Genomic DNA, 21895 nt, shown 5'->3' with positions numbered 1-21895 from the left:
ATATTGGTTTATTTAATGTGTTTTAAGTAGCTTACCAGTTAAATCATTCAATTCTTCCCTCTCAAAAAAAAATTTTTTTTGAGACTCTGACAGCATAGGAAGGTACATAAAAATCTCATAGCTTTGTTTAGTTCCTAGTGCCTGGCCTCATAAACCTGGATCCTACTTTGAAAGCCTAACTATAGAGCAAAATGCATTAAAGAAATCTTAAAAATTTTCTGACAACAATTATAGGCAATTTCTGACAATAATTATAGGCAACTCAAGGGTCAAAATAAGATATTAATAACGCTTAATTGTAGGACTACAGATAGAGTCTACTTTTAACTCTCCACTGTCAATGAAACTAAGTTCTAAACACGACCGATTCCACTGAGTTTGAGCAAACTAACTGAAGGACTAACCCTGAATATGTTAACACCACCTCTTCTTCACCCAAGACTGGTTGCTTTATAATCATGAATTCTCCTTACGTTTATGCAAAGCCCACTCTGTGCCCAGATGTGACTCATACTAGTAGTTAGCACTGAGTGGCAAACAAGCCTTATTTTGATTTGTCCTACCAGACTTTCCCCGCCTTACCAAATGGGGGACAAACACTTCTTCCTTTCTACTTCCCAACCCCCACCCCAAGATGGGCTTACAATTTGGAGGTAGTTCAGGGTAGAAGAAAGGGTACTAGGTTTTAATTTTTGTTTCAAGAAAACTGTCTAAGCTTCTATGTCCTTGTTTTACACCTCGTGGTATGATTGTGAGCACTTAAAATGTGTGGGATTTGCTAAAGTGCTCAACGTGTTTCCTTCCTTAGATCTTAAGTAGTTAGGGAGCTCTGATTTGCAATATTTAGGCAGTTCCTTTAAGCTAGGGGAAAAAAAATCAAGGCTAAGAATCTTACCAAAAGGTAGTGAACGAGTTACTCCCCTAAAGAAATCATACTCACCTAGCCAAGAAAGACTGCATAAACCACCTTCCAACCGCCTCAATTCCCTCAAAGTTCTCTTTCAGAATCGGGCCCTTCTCAACTCTGTACCAGAGTAGGAGATCTTGCGTAGCCCAACTATTTCCTCTTAAGAACGGGGAGCCCAGCCCACCACAGGGACATTACTTGCTTACTTTTCCAGCTACTTCTTAAGCCAGGTAGGCGCTGAACCAACGGTCTCGAAAACCACCATGCTTCACACTGGACTCGCGGAGAAAGCGTGGGTGTGTGCGGGGATTGGGCGCCCAGTAATCCCCGCGGCGTTGGGGGGCTGGCCCACAATCCCTCGCGCAGGCGAGGGCCGGAAAGGAGAAGGGGGAAGGCAAGGGGGACACCCGACAAGAAAAGCCAAGAAAGTGGAACCCTATAATGGAAACACCAATTAATCCTTATATGGCCATTCTATATCCCAAACCGGTAACTAGCCAGGGTGTGCGTTACCCCCATTCAGGGAGCTCATTCCTATTAATAACTCTGAGGTTTCCACTCAAGGGGCAGGGCTGAGGTGAGATGTCGTGTGTAGGGCCTGGTCTCTGTCTTGCGGTCTTCATCCATCTTTTTACTGTCAGGATGTGCATTTTATGGGAAAACCCTACATGATGGGATTTGGAAGAACCACGACTAAAATGGTGCGGGTGCTTGAAAACCCGTCATTCCTCCTCAGTAAGGCCAAGTCCTAGGCCTCGAGCAGTCAGGCCGCAGACCCCGCCCCTTCCGCTTACGCGTGACGTCACACGGCGCGGGGCCGGCGCGAGCGTGCGGCGCTGTGGCAGGGGTTTAGCAACTTTGGGTTCGCGCCGCTGCGGCGCGTGGGTGTCTGGCTTTGAAATGCAGCGGGATTTAGTGAGTTTCCCGCTGTCCCCAGCGGTGCGGGTGAGCTGGTGTCTGCAGGTTTCCAGACTGCTGAGGAACTCCTAGAGATGAAACCATCCGAGCTCAGCAAAGGTAATGACTCCTGATGGCAAGTTGAGGTACACGGACCCCCGTCTGTGCCGCCTCCATCTCGGTTCTTCCGCCTTCAGGCTTCAGTCCAGTGTCCGTCAGTTTCCTCCGCCCAACGCTGCGTTTGTAAGGTGAAACCGCTCCTTGACTCCAGTTAAACATGGTTTGAACGGTTAGAACTGTGGCCTTGAAAACATTTATTCATTATCTCATTTATTGCTCAAGAAGAGCCCTTTTAACGTGGATTATTATGTACAATTATGTTGATGAAGGAACAGATGCTTGAGAGGTAAGTAATTTTTTATGATGACTGGGCTAGGATATCGTGGAGCCAGGATTGGTACCCAGACAGCTTATCTAGGTTTTCGCTGTTCCAAAATCCAAGGGGCAGGGGATTACATTTGAGAAATGGAGGATTCTTGAGAGGATTTGAGACACTGAGCGAGAAAGGGAGCAGAATCCCCAGAACCTGGAGAAAGCAATACAAAGAAGACATTGCTTCTTTTATGTCATTCACTGGAAAACAAAAACAAAACGCCCCCCCAAACCTCTTATTCCAGAACACTGTAAATGATACATTGGTGGGAACCACTGTGTCATGAGGTATACAAAAATGAAGCTGTATGCTGTCAGTCCCACTCCACATGCTATATTATGGTGTGCTCAGAACCGTCTCTTAAGATAGAAAAAAATTTTAAATCCTGGCCCTCAACAATGGAAATAAGGAAGTTTCAACTTGTCATTCAAGAATAAATGTAGACCCAAGTTAACTTTTAAATTTAAGCTGCACATTGCCTCCCAAATTTAATGGGCTCTTTCAATATATTGATTTTACAAAAAAGAAATGAGAGAATCTGCATGATAATAGCTAACAGTTATTGAGCATTTTGGATGGCTTCTGTATTCTATCAAACTTTTCAACATGTATTGTGTTATTCCCGTTTCACAAAAGAAAAAATCTGATGGGGCGCCTGGGTGGCTCAGTCGGTTGAGCGTCCGACTTCGGCTCAGGTCATGATCTCTCAGTTGGTGAGTTCGAGCCCCGCGTGGGGCTCTGTGCTGACAGCTCAGAGCCTGGAGCCTGCTTCAGATTCTGTGTCTCCCTCTCTCTCCGCCCCACCCCTGCTTGTGCTCTGTCTCTTTCAAAATGAATAAGCATTAACAAAAAAAAAAATTAAGAGCGTTTTACAAAAGAAAAAATCTGAGGCAAAAAAAGTAACTTGCCCATACTAAGTAACTACATAGTAAGTGGTTCAGTCAGGGTTTACAAACCCGAGAAAGCTGACTCCAGAGTTTAGACTCTTTAGTTGGGCATGATTTTCATTTCTTATCACCATTGTTGTCTTTTGTTAGCACCAAATTTACATTCATATCCTAACTAAATCAAGCACTGACATATCAAATTCATAAGTGATGTCACCTTCACCATTATTTCTTTCATTAGCAGCTTGTTTTTGCTTTTTTAATGTTTATTCCTTTAAAAAATTTTTTTTAATGTTTATTTTTGATAGAGAGAGAGAGTGCAAGCAGGGGAGGGGCAGAGAGAAAGAGACAGAGTGTGAGCAGGGGAGGAGCAGAGAGAGCTGTCAGTGCAGAGCCCGATGTGGGGCTTGAACTCATGAACCGTGAGACCATGACCTGCGCCAAAGTCGGAAGCTTAACTGCCTGAGCCACACAGGTGCCCCTGTTTATTCCTTTTTGAGAGAGAGACCATGAGCAAAGGAGCAGAGAGGAAGAGAGAGAGAGAAAAAGAGAAGGACAGAGGATCCAAAGCAGGCTCCACAGTGACAGCAGTGAGCCCGATGTCGGGCTTGAACTCACAAGGCATGAGATCATGACGTCAGCTGAAATCTGGTGCTTAACTGACTGAGCCACCCAGATGCCCCAGCAGCTTCTTTTGTAATTGCCATTTCCTTAAGCCATATTGTCTGATAGGAATGAAATTGTGTAGATAAGGAAGCATGAGTCTATTGTTTAAAATATTTGTGCATTAAAATATTCTCAGTAAATAATTTTGAAGTGATATATGAATTTTTCATGACAGTGTTTCCATAAAAATTTTTATTATGAATAATACATGCACATATACTTCTTTTTTTTTTTTTTCAATTTTTTTTTCTTTAATGTTTATTTATTCTTGAGACAGAGACAGAGCCTGAACAGGGGAGGGTCAGAGAGAGAGGGAGACAGAATCTGAAACAGGCTCCAGGCTCTGAGCTGTCAGCACAGAGCCTGACGTGGGGTTCGAACCCATGAACTGTGAGATCATGACCTGAGCCAAAGTCCGACGCCCAACTGACTGAGCCACCCAGGCACCCAATGCACATATACTTCTTAAAGTTAAATCTTGTTTTAGGCAGTTGGAGGCCATTTTGTTCTCTTCTGAAAATAATTTAGATACCTTATTAGAGCAAGATAACTATGACTTCATGGGACCAAAGGGACTGTGGGTACATTTTTATTTCTACCTCTAGATACTCTTGTAAGTATTCAAATGCTTTAAAGGTTTAGGTTTCTGAATTCTATTTTTGAGGAAATAGTAAATCATAAAGTATGTAAAGAGTAAAAAATACAGATACTTGCCTTTATTAACTTGAAAAATTCAATAGTTAGTGAATGTTACGTTTTTATGTTTCTTTACTCTTGGCATCCCTCTTATTATGTAAAATTAGAATTAATGAAGACAAGTAATAACATGTTAGACTTTTAAATTTCTAAAATCAGGGTGTTTTTGGTTTTTTTTTTTTCCTTATTTTACTTTCAGAAGTTGGGATATCTAAAGAGGAAGCATTAGAAACTCTGCAAATTATAAGAAGAGAATGTCTCACAAATAAACCAAGAGATGCTGCTGTAGCTGAGTCAGGCAAGAAGTGTACAGCACTGGAACTTCTTGAGCAGGAGCATACCCAGAGCTTCATAATTACCTTCTGTTCAGCACTAGATAATATTCTTGGGGGTGGAATACCCTTAACCAAAACAACAGAAATTTGTGGAGTACCAGGTGTTGGAAAAACACAATTATGGTAAAGTTAAATGTTCCCCTCTTAAGGGTAGGCTTAATAACATTTAATGTAAGTAATAGAATATGGTGCTGTGGGTCTATATTCAGGAGACCAAAAATGACATGTATGTGCTCTTAATTTTGTGTGTGTGTGTGTGTACATGCATCAGACAAAAATCAATTTGCCATTTGTGTTACATCAGCACCCCATTTTGATAAATTGATATGGATTATTTTGACATCCAAAAACGTTTCTTTTGCAGCATTGTAATGTGTTCATTAGGGTAAATAGGCAGTCTTCTATTTTATTATTAATTAATTCCTGGGAGTATATTTGAAAGTCAAATATTTGAAAGTACATTTATGTATAAGAAAGGGTTTTCTTCCCAGAGGCCTAAAAACCACGAAAAAATCCTTAGTCATGGTTTTATGAGTACACCCCCTGCCCCACTAATCCAGATATCAATTGATATACATATATTTGGGGCAGAGAGTTAGCCACATCTGTAGCCTAATGGTGGTACCTAATGGATGGTGATGTGGCATTGAAAACCATTGCCTTAGAGGATTATGATTATGATGATGATTATGATTTGGTCATTCAGCTTTCTCTTGACAGTATGCAGTTGGCAGTAGATGTGCAGATACCAGACTGTTTTGGAGGAGTGGAAGGTGAAGCAGTTTTTATTGATACTGAAGGAAGTTTTATGGTTGATAGAGTGGTAGACCTTGCTACTGCCTGCATTCAGCACCTTCACCTTATAGCAGAAGCACATATGGGAGAGGGTAAGTTAGCAAGTGATCCTCTTTCTTCTGTATAATAAAAGTAATTTGCAATTGTACCTTTCAGGCCTCAGCAAGAAACCATTTAGAATGAAGCTTAATGACTTGACAGTGTCCTAGTGTTCAACCTTCAGATCTCTTTTACAGAATTAGAAATGCCACAACCTAGACTGGCTTTTTCTTTTCCTTTTATGACCCTTGCTTCTGGGCCACATAACTTGTGTGTGTATTTCAGTGTATGATTTCAAATCATCATGCTCTGACCTGCCAGGTGTAAATTCGTGTTGTTGGACACTTAATGTAAGTAAATGTTGTCCCAGTGCATTCAGTATATTCAATGCATTCAGTTTATATTGGCTGCCATACTGGCTTTTTTAAAAACCAAAGGTAGCTTTGAAAAACCATGTTGGAAATGTTTGGAATATTAAGCTGATTGACTTTAGGGGGCTCTGAGTAGAATGTAATTGACTTCATGGCTGTTTAATTGTATCATTAAAGTGTTTGGGAAGTTTTTTTTTAGCTTGTGATGTAGAAAGAGTGTTTGATTTTTTAAAAAACATTTAAAGATGGGATACCTGGGTGGTTCAGTCGGTTAAGCATCTGACTTTTTAAAAAATATTATTTATTTATTTATTTATTTATTTATTTATTTAGAGAGAGAGGAGAGAGAGAGAGATTGAGAGAAAGAAAGCGTGAGCAGGGGAGAGGCAGAGACAGAGACAGAATCCCAAGCAGGCTCCATCTCACCAACTGTGAGATCATGACCTGAGCTGAAATCAAGAGTTGGTCGCTTAACCAGCTGAGCCACTCAGGCACCCCTTAATTTGCAGTCATATGAAAAAAACAAAGAGAAATTCCGTTATGTTACTTCTATTCAATGAAAGTAATAACTAGAAATACGAAAAGGCAGGCATTAAGACTGTAGTTGTATATGTGTATAAACAGTTTCTCAATAGCCTAGTATGTAAGGAAACAGTGGAGAAGGTGAAAATAAGAGGCCAGGAATTATGCAATGATAGTTTATAGTAATTTTGTTACAATTTTGTTATCTTTCAATTCAAGTGGAGAGTTTGTTATTCACTGTGAAGCATTTTGTTTTTCAAAGGTATTGTTTTCCTACTATCACCAATATATCAAAACAAATAAAACTAATTATTTTAAGATTGTTTTGTTTATTTTAGAGCACCCAAAAGCTTTGGAGGATTTCACTCTTGAAAATATTCTTTCCCATATTTACTATTTTCGTTGTCGTGACTACACAGAGCTATTGGCACAAGTTTATCTCCTCCCAGACTTCCTTTCAGAACACTCAAAGGTATGGCTCAAACTATTGAAATATAGTTAACCTTTGGAGTATCTTTGGAGGTGTTTGAGTAACATGAAAAATAAGTAAATAGTATAGTGGCATAAGCCCATTCAAAAATCTCTTCCTTGTTCTACAGTTTATTTGTATTTTCATATATTTAGCATATATATATTTTATGCCCAAAGTAAGAAATTGAAATAATATAGAAATAGGTTCTGCCTCCAGTAATGGTGGAATAGTTTCTAACAAACTCTGTAGAAAGGTATAAAATGGAAAATAAAGCTACCCTTCTATTGTTTCCTAATACCTCTCCCTAAAGTTGACCACTATTGTTTTTTGTGTCTTCCCAAAAAATTTTTTATGTATTTTGCAGTATTTTAATATTTGTTAATGGGATAAGACTGTAATATGGTTCTGCACCTTCCATTTTGGTTGAGAGTTTTGCCTATCTTTCTATATCACCACATGTGGATAGACCTCATTCTTTTTGTAGCTACATATTATTTCATTTTAAGAAGGTACTTTTTGCTCTTGGTGGGAACATAAAATGATACAATTGCCTCAGAAAACAGTATGGCAATTCCTCAAAAATTGAAAATAGAATTACCATATGACCCAGCAATTCCACTTCTGTGTATATAACCAAAAGGATTGAAAGCAGGGTCTTGAAGAGATATTTATACACCTGTGTCCATAGCAACAATATTAATATTACCTAAAACATGGTAGCAACCCAAGTGTCCATTGATGGATGAATAGATCAGCAAAATGTGGTATATACATACAATCTAATTTTGACATATGCTACAACTTGGATGAATCTTGTGGACGTTATGTTGAAATGTTGATTTTGTTGGTGAAATAAGCCAGTCACAAAAAAAAAAAAAGATATGCTGTATTCTACTTATATGTGGTGTCAAGAGTAGTCAAACTCATGGAGACATAAAGTAGAATGGTAGTTATTAGGGCCTAGGGGGAAGAGGAGAATGGGCAGTTATTGTTTAATGGGTATAGAGTTTCAGTTTTACAAGACGAATATTTGTATTTTACTATATAAAAAAAATTGGGGAAAAATTAAGTACCTTAATTTATTTAACCAATCCTATTATTGGTGATCTTTTAGATGCTATTATTAATAATTGTTTGAAGATAATCCTTATACATACCATCTTGGGATACATTTGTAAGTATGTTTATAGGATAAATTCTAAGTATTAGAATTACATTAAAGAGTATACGCATATTTAATTTTGATAAATATTACGCATGAGAAAGATTCTCTTTGACCAAACTTTAGTCAGCCTCCTCTGAGCCTTCTTTTTCAATAGGCCTTGAACTTCATCCACATCTTGTCTTAGGCCTGACTAATCCAGTTCATTACTGTGAATAATCCTGCTGTGAATATAGGGGTACAATAATAAAGAATCCTGTAAATTAGACTCTCCTACCCTTCATACCTGATCAACCTTGGTATCTCAAGTTCCTCATTCCGCACTTTTGATGTATATGTCTTTGGTCTGCCTGTAGCAAGAATTGTGTTAGGTCACTTTAACAAGAATCCTACCCCTGATGTCTCCTCTTAGTAATTTTCCATTTTCTGACACTCACCCTGTTCTTGGCTATAAATCCCCACTTGTCCTTGTTGTATTTGGGTTTAAACCCAGTCTCTCTCTCTCCTGTTGCAAAACCCCTATTGCTAAATTTTTCAAAAATTTTAAATGTTTATTTCGAGAGAGAGCACAAGTGGGGGAGGGACAGACGGGGGGAGAGAAAGAATCCTAAGTAGGCTCCACACTGCCAACTCAGAGCAGGGCTCGATCTCAAGACCATGAGATCATGACCTGAGCTGAAACCAAGAGTGAGATACTTAACTGATCGAGCCACCCAGGCGCCACCCTGTTGATATCTTCTTGAATAAATTCTTCATTACTGTTTTAACAAGCGCGTCAGAATAACTTTTTAGTTAAAAAAAATTTTTTTTATTCTTGAGAAGACTCCACGCCCAGCATGGAGCCTAACGTGGGGCTTGAATCAAGACCTGAGCTGAGATCAAGTCCGACATTTTATTTTCTGGTGCCCCAGAATATTTTTTTTTTTTTTTTTTTTTTTTTTTACACAAATTGCCCTTTAAAAAGGTTGTACCAGTGGATCAAAAAAACAAGACTGAACTATATGTTGACTACAAGAAGCCCACTTTAGGATTGCCTTGCTGGCTCGGTCACTGGAGCTTGTGACTTCTGATCTTGGGGTTGTGCGTTTGAGCCCCATGTTGGGTGTAGAGATTACTTAAAAAAAATAAAATCTTAAAAAAAACATTTTAGATATAAAGATACTTGTAGATTAAAAGTAAATGATCAGAGAAAGATCTATCATGCCAACACTAATCAAAAGAAAGCAAGAGTAGCTGTATTTATTTTAGAGAACAGACGTCAAACCAAGGAAAGTTATGAGGGATACAGAGGGACATTACATAATGATAAAACGGTCAGTTCCCCAAAAAGACATAACAGTTTCTAACATGTATGTGTCTGACAACAGAACATCAAACTACATGAGGCAAAAACTGATAGAAGTGCAAGGAGAAATAGATGACTTCACTATTATATTTGGAGACTTCAGCACCTCCTAGAAATGGACGGAAAACCAGTAAAGACATAGATGAACTCAATAACACCATCAGTCAATTGAATATAGTGGATATCCGTAGACTGCTTCAACAACAGCAGAATACATGTTCTTCTCAGTTCATGTGGAACTTTCACCAAAATAGACATTTTCATAATCTATTAGATTTCCTGCCTATTCTTCTAAGGGCCCGTTTATCTTTCCTGTAAATATCCTTCTCCATTCTGTGAATTTTCTTTTCACTTTCTTGATAGTGCCTTTTTTTTTTAAGTTTATTTTTATTTTTTGAGGGAGAGAGACAGCAGGGGGGGGGGTGGCAGAGAGAGAGAGGGAGAGAGAGAATCCCAAGCAGACTCCACACTGTCAGCACGGAGCCTGACACAGGGCTCAGTCCTGCGTACCTTGAGATTGTGACCAGAGAGAAATCAAGAGTCGGACACTCAACTGACTGAGCCACCCGGGTGTCCCTTGATAGTGCTCTTTGATACACAAAAGTGTTAAATTTTGGTGAAGTCCAATTATTTATTAGTTGTTGTTAGGTTTTTGGTGTCATGTATAAGAATCTATTGCCAAATCGATGATCATGAAAATTTACTTCTCTAAGTAGGGGAGGAAGAAGTTTTCTTCAACCCTCTGAAAGTCCATGGATGGATCTGAAAAAAACGACAAAGGCAGCATAACAGGAGAAAAGCACACAAATTTTACTGAATTTTTATGTGTACATGGCAGCCTTCTACAAGACAACCCAAAGAAATGACCAGAACAAGAAACTTTTATACCTTTTAGGCAAAAACATGTAAATATGTGAAGAATTGATGAAGGGATTTGGGCTAGAGGTGGTAATTTGTGAAGAAATAATTTTGAAAATAAGAATTAGTTTAACAGGGGCACCTGGGTGGTTCAGTCTGTTGAGCATCTGACTTTAGCTCAGGTCATGATCTCAAGGTTCATGAGTTTGAGTCCCACATCAGGCTCACTGTTGTCAGTGCAGAGCCCCCTTCAGATCCTCTGTTCCCCCCACACACCCTTCCCCCACTCACGTTCCCCTCTCTCTCTCTCTCTCTCTCTCTCTCTCTCTCTCAGAAATGAAATAAACATTAAAAAAATTAGTTTAACAAGGTTTGTTTATATGCCTTCTCAGCCCTAAATACCCTGTCTCTGGTGATAAGGGCATCTCCTTTTCTTCTGATACCTTTCATACAGGAGATTTATCTCCTTTCAGGGAAGAAGGGAGAGAGTAGGAGGTCAAAGTGACCTTCCTACTTCTGTTTGACCTTCCTGCTTCTGCTTCCTGCTTCTGTTTTCTCATACTTCAACTTAAGATATTCAGTATGCCAAGGTGCCAAATTTGGGGGTAGCATGCCTGAAATACAGGTTGATCTATAAATATACATCAGACCAGTTAATGCCATGCAACACATAATAGAAGATACAAAAAGGGGAAATAGGGGCCCCTGGCTGGCTCAGTTGGTGGAGCATGTGACTTTTAACCTTGGGGTCATGAGTTTGAGCCCCATGTTGGATGTAGAGATTACTTATTTATTTTTCATTTTTATTTATTTTGAGAGAGAGAGCGAGCACACACGCAGGCGGTAGAGAAGCAGAGAGAGGGAGAGCAAGAATCTCAAGCAGGCTCTGCACTGTCAGCACAGAGTCCAATGCAGGGCTCCACCTGGCAAATGTGAGATCATGACCTGAGCTGAAATCAAGAGTTGGATGCTTAACTGACTGAGCCACCCAGGTGCCCGTAGAGATTACTTAAAAAAAAGAGTGTGTTGTTTATTTTCCACATATCTGTGAATTTTCCAGATTTCTTTCTGATGTTGGTTTCTTTTTTTTTTTTAATTGTTTTTTAATGTTTACTTATTTTTTTTGAGAGAGGGAGACAGCATGAGCGGGGGAGAGGCAGACACCACACAGACACACACACAGACTCAGAAGCAGGCTCCAGGCTCTGAGCTGTCAGCACAGAGCCCGATGTGGGGCTTGAACCCAATGAGCTGTGAGATCATGACTTGAGCCGAAGTCAGGCACTAGTTGACTGAGCCACCCAGGCACCCCTGATGCTGGTTTCTAATTCCATTCCATTCTGGTTAGAGAAGGTAACTTTATGTGATTCCATCTTTCTATATTTATTGAGACTTATTTTGTGACCCAACATCCAGGTCTATCCAGGAGAATGTTCCATGTGCATTTTAGAAGAATGTGTATTCATTCTGCTGTTTGAATGGAACATTTTATATATTTATATGTTCATTTTAGTTGGCTTCTAGTGTTAGGTTTTTTCTTTCCTTGTTTATCTTTTGTCCAGTTCTCTCCATCACTGAATGTAGGGTGTTGAAATCTCCAATTGTTATTGTAGAATTGTCTCATTTCTTTCTTTAGTTTTGTCAGTTTTGCTTTAGATATTTTAAGGTTCTGTTGTTAGCCCTATTGTGTATATGTATTGATGATTGTTTCTTTCTTTAAAAAAGTAGGTCAGTTTTTCTTTATTGGTAAGCAGGCAGGTGGTAGGCAAGTCAGGATGCTGGGGAGCAGCTGAGGAGGGTTCTGCAGTTGCCATCACAGTATATAATTGCTAATCTTCTTGATGAGTTGACTCTTTTATTATATACAATTATTTTATGTAAATTATTATTTATCATTATTCTTCTTTGTCTCTTGTAACAAGTTTTCTCTTAAAGTCTCTTTTGTCTGATATTAGTATAGCTGCTACGGCTCTCTTTTGGTTACTGTTTGCAGGCAATATCTTTTTCTATCCTTCCACTTTTAACTTATATGTATTTTTGAATCTAAAGTGAGTCTTTTGTAGAAAGTCTGTAGTTAGATCATTTTTTTAAAAATCCATCTGCCAATCTGTGCCTAAGTCTCTGACTTAGGGTGGTTCAACTTAAAAATTTTTTTCTTTTACAATGGTACAGAAGTGGTACACATTCAGTAAAAACTACCTCAAATTTTGATCTTTTCTGGGCTGGTGATACTTGGTCCAATACCCTCTTGTGTTGCTGGATAGTGGCAGTGAGCCACAGTTTTCAGTCAGCATACAATCACAAGGGTAAACAACCAATACGCTTACAACCATTCTATACCCATATTACCATTCTGTTTTTCAATTTCAATATAGTATTCAGTAAATTATGAGATATTCAGTGCTTTACTGTAAAATAAGCTTTGTGTTAGATAATTTTGGCCAACTGTAGGCTAATATAAGTGTTCTGAGCACATTTAAGGTAGGCTAGACGAAACTATGATATTCAGCACATTACGTGTGTTAAATGCATTTTTGGCTTAGCAGTATTTTCAACTTGGTATAGGTTTATTGGGATGTAACCCCATTGTGAGTTGAGGAACATTTCTATTTTATTTCTCAAATTCTCCATTACTGTCTTCTTTTTTGTTAGATATTTTCCAGTGTACCGTGTTGATTCCCTTCTCATTTTTTTATCATGTATTTTTTAGTTATTTTCTTAGTTGCTCTGGGGATTATAATTAACATCCTAATTCATAGCAGTCTAGTTTAAATTAATGCCAGATTAGTTGCAACAGTATATAAAATCTTGCTGCTGTATAGCTCCATTTACCCCCCCTTTATGTTGTCATTGTCACAAATTGCTTCTTTATACATTGTGTGCCCGTCAACATAGAGTTATAATTATTTTTTTATATTATTTCTATATGGATTTGAGTTTCTGTCTGGTGTTCTTTCATTTTCAGCCAGAAGGACTCTGTATAGTATTTCTTGTAGAATAGATCTAGCAATGAATTCTGTTTATCTGGGAATATCTTAATTTCTGCTTCATTTTTGAAGAATACTTTCGCCAAATTCACAGTTCTTGGTTGGCAGTATTTTTTCTTTCAGCAATTTGTATATGTTATCCTATCTTTCTGGCCTTTGAGAACCAATGAATGAATGAGTAAATGAATAAATACACACAAACATGCGTGTGTGTGTGTGGTGTGTGTGTGTGTAAAATCTCATTTTTACCTCTCCATTGGTATGCTGGTAAATGTTTAGTGACTGGCTTTCCAGGAAAGAAAATGTATGCACATATATGCATACATGTTTATTATAAAGTTGCTGATATAAAGGATGTATAGTACACCATTTATAAATAATAATAAAATGTAGAATAGTCTTTTTTTTTTTTCAGTTTTATTTATTTAAGTAATCTCTACACCCAGTGGGGGGCTCAAACTCATAATCTGGAGATCAGGAGTTGCATGCTCTTCCAACTCAGCCAGGCAGGTTCCCCCAAATGGTACTCTTTATTGTAAATCTGTAGCCAACTAAGTCTTACAGAAAGCTTTCATTGATTTGATTTTTTTATGGAGATTAATTTCACATAATAAAATTCACCATTTAAAAGTGAACAATTCAGGGGCACCTGGGTGGCTCAGTTGGTTGAGCATCCAACTCTTGATTTTGGCTTCAGGTCATGATCCCAGAGTCGTGTGATCGAACCTCGCATTGGGCTCCATGCTGAGCATGGAGCCTGCTTGGGATTCTTTTTCTCTCTCCTTCTGCCTCTCTCCCCTGCTCTTTCTCTCTTTCTAAAAATAAATAAATAAATAAAAATAATAAAAGTGAACAATTCAGTGCAGTTAGGACATTCACAGTGTTGTCAATCACTACTTGTATCTAGTTCCAAAACATTTTTACTACCCTAAAAGGAAACTCATTAAAGAGTTGCTCCCTTTCCTCTCCCCCCGCAAAGACCCTGGCAACCACCAATCTGTGTTCTGTCTCTATCGATTTACCTATTTTGGATATTGCATAAAATGGAATCATATGATACATGATCTTTTTGGTCTGGCTTTTTCACTTAGCATAATAGGTTCAAAGTTCATCTGCTTTGTAGCATGTATCTGTACTTCATTCCTTTTCATGGTGGAGTAATATTCTGCTGTATGTATACACCACAATCTGTTTATCCTTTTATCTGTTGGTGGACATTTGGGCAGTTTCTACCTTTTGATTATTGTAAATTGTGCTGCTATGAACATGTATATCCATACTTTTTTTTTTTTTTTGGTACCAGTTTTCAGTTTTTTGGGGCATATATCTAGAAATGAAATTGCTGGGTCATGTGGTAATACTGTGTTTTTTTTTTTTTTTATTTTTTTTTTTAATGTTTATTTATTTTTGAGACAGAGAGAGACAGAGCATGAACGGGGAAGGGGCAGAGAGAGGGAGACACAGAATCCGAAACAGGCTCCAGGCTCTGAGCTGTCAGCACAGAGCCCCACGCGGGGCTCGAACTCATAGACCGCGAGATCATGACCTGAGCCGAAGTCGGCCTCCCAACCGACTGAGCCACCCAGGTGCCCCCTGTGTTTAATTTTTTGAGGAACCACCAAACTGTTTCTTCATAGTTGCTGAACCATTTTACATTCTTACCACCAACATATGAGGTTTTTCGTTATTTTAATTTTGCTAAACTTATGTATCCTTATCTAACCTATGGAATTGTTTGGCAAAATCACACTACCAATTAGCATTTGATTGCTATCCAGTTCAAAAGAAGTTGCTAACCTCGTGGTGAACAAGTACTATTTTAACATGAATGCTGATTGATATTTTTGCTTATGTTAACAAGTGTGATGAAAATGAAACAACAAAGGCATATTTTTTAAATTGAAGTATAATTAATGTAAAATATCCTGTTAGTTACAGGTGTACATTATAGTATTTTGGTATTTTACACATATAATAATCCCCACAATATGTCTAGTTACCATCTGTCACCATACACAAAGGTATGTGTGTATGTCTTTATATGTGGGCTGTCTTTCCCTCCTGAGGTTCTTATCCAGGACTCAGTTCTGTTGCCTCCTGTTTCATTGATGCCTTCTCTCACATCTGGTCTGAGTTAACTTCCCTCTACTTTATCACCTACTTATTCATCATCATTTCATCCGTGTAGTTTCTTCATAACTCCTAGTATTATCAGAAATTATTCATGTATTTGCTTGCATGTTAATTGTCCTTTACTCCACTAGACCATAAACTCCAAGAGAACAGGGACCTTGTCTCTTGTTCCCCACTGCCTGGAACAGTGACTAACATATAGTAGGTATCAATAAATATTTGCTGAATGAAAGGATGAATACTCTAAATAAAAGATAAAAATGGCTTCCTTACACATGGCTTTATCAAATTCTCTTCTTTAGTGTAATCCTTGTTAGATAGAAAAATATATAATCTTACAGGTTTTTAAAACTTGTTTATATTTGGATTAGTTCACAAATTCTGTTTGTTCTTGGATTTTAGATCTTGGACTATATTGTAACTGTCATGATGAAAATATTTTCATCTATAAGTGAACCTTCTTGATTAGAACTTCAACACAAACCTGTCTCATGCTGAATTCTATATTATAACAGATTCTGTAATGATTAATTGCCTTATAGTATATTTAAATTAAGGGGAGAAAGTATGCTAAGAATTAGGTTTTGAAGAAGGTATAATAATTTAATATTTGATGATTTTTTTAACCAAAAAATCTTGAAGGTAAAATGACATTGAATCGAAGAATTTGTTTTACTAAGACTTTAGAAGTGCTTTTTATCAGTGTAAAATGCCTCTGTAACGATTGTGTTATAGTGGCAAAGTATAAGAAGATTGTTTCTTTTTCTTTTGTTGAATTACCTATTTAAATTGATAAATTATCTTTTGTTTTTAAAGTTTATTATTTTTGAAAGAGAGAGAGCATGCACATGAGAGCATGAGCATGGGGTAGGGGCAGTGAGACCCAGGACTCTGAACTCAATCTTAAGCAGGCTCCACGCTCAGTGTGGGGCTCAGACTTGCAAACCATGAGATTATGACCTGAGCTAAAATCCAGTTGGATACTTAACTGACTGAGCTGCCCATGTGCCCCAAGTTGATAAATTATCATACCAGAGTACATTTTAACTTTCAATGATTAATGCAGAAAGCATTGAGTGAATAGATTTATAACTCTCCAAAATAAAGCTTTTGGAGAGTTAAAAATAGAAATAGAAGAATTTTTTTCCTGCAATGAACTATGCTTTTTGGATGTCATTTTTAAAATTTTAACACCAAACCTAATATCCTTATCTCTTCCACATTTAGGTTCGATTAGTGATAGTGGATGGTATTGCTTTTCCTTTTCGTCATGACCTAGACCTCTCCCTTCGTAGTCGATTACTAAATGGTCTAGCCCAGCAAATGATCAGCCTTGCAAATAACCACAGATTAGCTGTAAGTATTATTAGTCAAGAGAACTTTATAATGAAGTCAAGATTGTATAACATTGTAATGTCTAGAAATAGCAAAATAGAATTTGACTAAAAGCAAATAATGCAGACACAGTTTTGAATGTAGTTTTGGTTTGATTTCTGGAAAAAATTAATTCTAGACATAAATGTTTCTATCAGTTTTCCCAGAGAATAATAAGCATAATCAAGATGCTGTATTTTATTTTTATTTATTTATTATTTATTTATTCTGTTTTATTTTTTAAATTTACATCCAAGTTAGTTAGCATATAGTGCTATGATTTCAGGAATAGATCCCTTAATGCCCCTTACCCATTTAGCCCACCCACCCCCCCCACAATCCCTCCAGTAACCCTCTGTTTGTTCTCCATATTTAAGAGTCTCTTATGGTTTTGTCCCCCTCCCTGTTTTTTATTATTTTTGCTTCCCTTCCCTTGTGTTTATCTGTTTTGTCTCTTAAAGTCCTTATATGAGTGAAGTCATATATTTGTCTTTCTCTAACTCATTTCACTTAACATAATACCCTCCAGTTCCATCCCCGTAGTTGCAAATGGCAAGATTTCATTCTTTTTGTTTGCCGAGTAATAATCCATTGTATATATATACCACATCTTCTTTATCCATTCATCCATCGATGGACATTTGGGCTCTTTCCATACTTTGGCTATTGTCGATGGTGCTGCTATAAACATGGGGGTGCATGTGTCCCTTCAAAACACCACACCTGTATCCCATGGATAAATGCCTAGTAGTGCAATTGCTGGGTCCATAGGGTAGTTCTATTTTTAGTTTTTTGAGGAACCTCCATACTGTTTTCCAGAGTGGCTGCACCAGCTTGCATTGCTACCAACAATGCAAAAGAGATCCTTTTTCTCCACATCCTTGCCAACATCTGTTGTTGCCTGAGTGGTTAATTTTAGCCATTCTGACAGGTGTGAGGTGGTATCTCATTGTGGTTTTGATTTGTATTTTCCCGATGATGAGTGATGTGGAGCATTTTTTCATGTGTCGGTTGGCCATCTGGATGTCATCTTTGGAGAAGTGTTTATTCATGTCTTTTGCCCATTTCTTCACTGGATTATTTGTTTTTTGGGTGTTGAGTTTGATAAGTTCTTTCTAGATTTTGGATACTAACCCTTTATCTGATACATCATTTGCAAATATCTTCTCCCATTCCATCGATTGCCTTTTAGTTTTGCTGATTGTTTCCTTCACTGTGCAGAAGCTTTTTATTTGATGAGGTCCCAAGAGTTCATTTTGCTTTTGTGTCCCTTGCCTCCAGAGACGTGTTGAGTAAAGTTGCTGCAGCTGAGGTCAAAAGGTTTTTGCCTGCCTTCTCCTCTAGGATTTTGATGGCTTCCTATCTTACATTTAGATCTTTCACCCATTTTCAGTTTATTTTTGTGTATGGTGTAAGAAAGTGTTCCAGGTTCATTTTTCTGCATGTTGCTGTCCAGTTTTCCCAGCACCGCTTGCTGAAGAGACTATCTTTATTCCATTGGATATTCTTTCCTGCTTTGTCAAAGATTAGTTGGCCATACGTTTGTGGGTCAATTTCTGGGTTCTCTATTCTGTTCCATTGATCTGAGTGCCTGCTTTTGTGCCAGTACCATACTGTCTTGAAGATGCCATGTTTTAAAATGGACTTGTTTGATAAAGAAATACTACCTTTGGTAATTGTAATGTTGGGTTTTTCTTGTCTAAATATACTTGATTTTTGGGAGGCAGCTGAGTGGCTGAGTCAGTTGAATGTCCAACTTCAGTTCAGGTCAGAATCTCATGGTTCATGAGTTCGAGCCCTGCATCAGGCTTGCTGCTTGTCAGTGCAGAGCCCTTTCGAATCCTCTGTCCCCCCCCCCCACCCCCCCGTCTTCTCTCTCTCTCTCAAAAAATAAACATATAAAAAAATGTTTTTTTGAGAGACAGAGCATGAGTGGGGGAGGGGCTGAGAGAGGGAGACACAGAATCTGAAGCAGGCTCCAGGCTCCGGGCTGTCAGCACAGAGCCTGACGTGGGGCTTGAGCTCACAAACTGTGCCGATCATGACCTGAGCCCGTTGGACATTTAACTGACCAAGCCACCCAGGCACCCCTAAAAAAATATTTTTAAATAATATGCTTGATGTTTTTCAGGTAAGCTCTTTCAACATCCCCAGTTTTCTTTTACTCTGGGCCTTTTTATTAGTACGTGTTGTATAATCACAGACCCAGACCAATAGAAAATTACGTAGTGTGAATAACCTGGATGATTGGAGATGGTGCTAACTCTTCTAGATTTCAAATATGAGGTTAGACAAACATAAGTTCAGAAGTGAAGACATAAAAAGGAGTGATGGTAACAATCCTTTTTTTTTTTTTTTTTTTTTGACTATTTGCCATCACTTTCTACTTCTGCAACCACATGCCACTTTCTCACACAAATACACACACTTGTCCAGGAGGGAGATGGGAAAAGAGTAAACTGCTAATTTTTTTGTACTTACCCTAATTAGAGAGTCTTTAGCACATATCCATGATGCAAGTAGATAAAGAACTCCTGATGAAATCATTTCAAAACATCTTTTTTTTTTTTGGAGTTTTTATTTATTTTTTTTGCCATATACCAAAAAGCATAGTGTCCTGTGTTTGAATTATTGTCATTAATTTGTAATTTAGCATTCTGTTAATATCAGTGAAGAGCGTGCAGTAGGGGGCACTCAAGACTATTGGCTTGCATAGTTCCTTAGGGTTTTTTTATTTTTGTTTTTTTAACAAATATTTTTGATTTTCTGATTAAATAATCTAAACAGTGGAATACTATGCAGTGCTTAAGAAGAGTAATATAAATTATAATGTAATGTAGTAGAGTAATGTAAATGTAGACATACTAGCACAGAACAAGATATATCTAGATATATGATTAAGTGAAAACATTCAAGTCACGTTATAATATATTTTATGTGATCCCACTTTTGAGAAAAATAAAATTATATATGTGCATTTATATTTACATGGACAAAAAGATCTGAAAGGATCAAAATGGTCATAATGACTACTTCTAGAAGTAGGATTTTGTAGGCTGAGGAATACTTATAAATTCTTACTTTATAAATTATAAATATAAATAAACTCTTACTTATAAATTCTTCTTTGCTTGATTTTTAATTTCCAAGTTTCTATGTATAGAATCATGTGTGACCTTTGACAATAAATACATTTCACTGGGCGCCTGGGTGGCCTCAGGTGGTTGAGTGACTTCGGCTCAGGTCATGATCTCAAGGTTCATGGGTTTGAGCCCCAGTCGGGCTTGTGCTGATGGTACAGAGCCTGCTTCAGATTCTCCATATCCCTTTCTCTCTGCCCCTTCCTCACTCTCCGCAGGAGTACGCTCTCTTTCTCTCTCTCAAAAATAAACATCACAAAAAAATTTAAGGGGCACCTGGGTGGCTTAGTTGGTTGAGCGTCCGACTTCAGCCCAGGTCATGATCTTGCAGTTCATGTATTTGAAAATCATGATCTTGCAGTTGGTGAGTTTGAGCCCCACATTAGCGCAGAGCCCACCTTGGATCCTCTGTCTCTCTTTCTACCCCTCTCTTTCCTTGTGGGTGCTTGCTCTCTCTCTCTCTCTCTCTCTCTCTCTCTCAAAAACATTAAAAAAATTTTTTAAAATATATTTCACAGTTTTTTTTAAGTTATTTTTATTTTTGAGAGCGAGAGAGCAAGAGCATGAGCAGGGGAAGGGCAGAGAGAGAGGAGAGAGAGGGAATACCAAGCAGGCTGTGCACTGTCAGCTGGAGCCTGACGCGGGCCTCAAACTGACAAACCACAAGATCATGACCTGAGCCCAGATCAGAGTCGAATGCGTAACTGATTGAGCCCACCAGGCACCCCTACATTTCACAATTTTAAGTTATATATGTTTTCTATAAAAAGTTTTAAACTTTCTAAGTAGAAAGTAAGAAATTATCTATTACCAGAGATGATATTGTTGAGTTTGGTATACATATTTTTCCAAACTTACCCTTTCTCTATATATGTATATGGACATATTTTTTTTTATTTTAAGGTTTTTTAAAATTTAGTTTTAATGTTTGTTTATTTTGATGAGAGAGACAGAGCATGAGTGAGGGAGGAGCAGAGAGGAGGGAGGACACAGAATCTGAAACAGGCTCCAGGCCTCTGAGCTGTCAGCACAGATCCCTACATGGGGCTTGAACTCACGAACAGTGAGATCATGACACTGAGCTATAATTGGCCACTTAACGATTGAGCCACCCATGTGCCCCTAAGATTTTTTTTAAAAGTGGGGCTCAGACTCACAACCCCTGTATCAAGAGTTGCATGCTCTATGGAAAGAGCCATAAATGTCCATACAACTGATGAATGGATAAAGAACTTGTGATTTATATACACAATGGAGTACTACAGGGCAATGAGAAAGAACGAAATATGGCCCTTTGTAGCAATGTGGATGGAACTTGGAGAGTGTGATGCTAAGTGAAATAAGCATACAGAGAAAGACAGATACCATATGTTTTCACTCTTACGTGGATCCTGAGAAACTTACAGAAACCCATGGGGGAGGGGAAGGGAAAAAAAAAAAAGGTTAGAGTGGGAGAAAGCCAAAGCATAAGAGACTCTTAAAACTGAGAGCAAACTGAGGGTTGATGGGGGGTGGGAGGGTGGGGAGGGTGGGTGATGGTATTGAGGAGGGGCACCTTTTGGGATCAGCACTGGGTGTTGTATGGAAACCATTTTGACAATAAGTTTCATATATTGAAAAAAAAAAAGAAAAAGAGTTGCATGCTCTACCAACTGAGCCAACCAAACACCTTTATATAGACGTTTGGTTTTTTTTTTAACTTTTCACTATTTTTTTAAGTTTATTTATTATTTTGAGAGAGAGAGAAAGAGAGAGAGAGCCCACGTGTGCAAACAGGAGAGGGACAAAGAGGGAGAGAGAAAATCCCAAGCAGGCTCCAGGCCCAGCACAGAGCCCAATGTGGGGCTCAGTCTCAATGACCATGAGATCATGAGTT

At 38.2% G+C, this 21895-nt stretch overlaps 1 protein-coding gene across 1 annotated transcript in view; it reads left to right on the top strand.

Moving 5' to 3' along the window:
- Window positions 1-1744: 1744 nt before the first annotated feature.
- RAD51C (RAD51 paralog C) overlaps window positions 1745-21895 on the top strand; it is a 37638-nt gene continuing 17487 nt past the window's right edge. The window contains 6 exon segments of the mRNA XM_030296007.1: window positions 1745-1853; window positions 1856-1924; window positions 4686-4944; window positions 5542-5708; window positions 6887-7020; window positions 16733-16861. Of these exon segments, the coding sequence (XP_030151867.1) occupies window positions 1808-1853; window positions 1856-1924; window positions 4686-4944; window positions 5542-5708; window positions 6887-7020; window positions 16733-16861 (804 nt within the window). The 5' untranslated portion in view covers window positions 1745-1807.

The sequence above is a fragment of the Lynx canadensis genome, chromosome E1 (assembly GCF_007474595.2).
Source record: "Lynx canadensis isolate LIC74 chromosome E1, mLynCan4.pri.v2, whole genome shotgun sequence".
Classification (NCBI taxonomy): domain Eukaryota; kingdom Metazoa; phylum Chordata; class Mammalia; order Carnivora; family Felidae; genus Lynx; species Lynx canadensis.
Note: the sequence above shows the minus strand (reverse complement) of the source record. Positions and strands in the feature narration are given on the sequence as shown.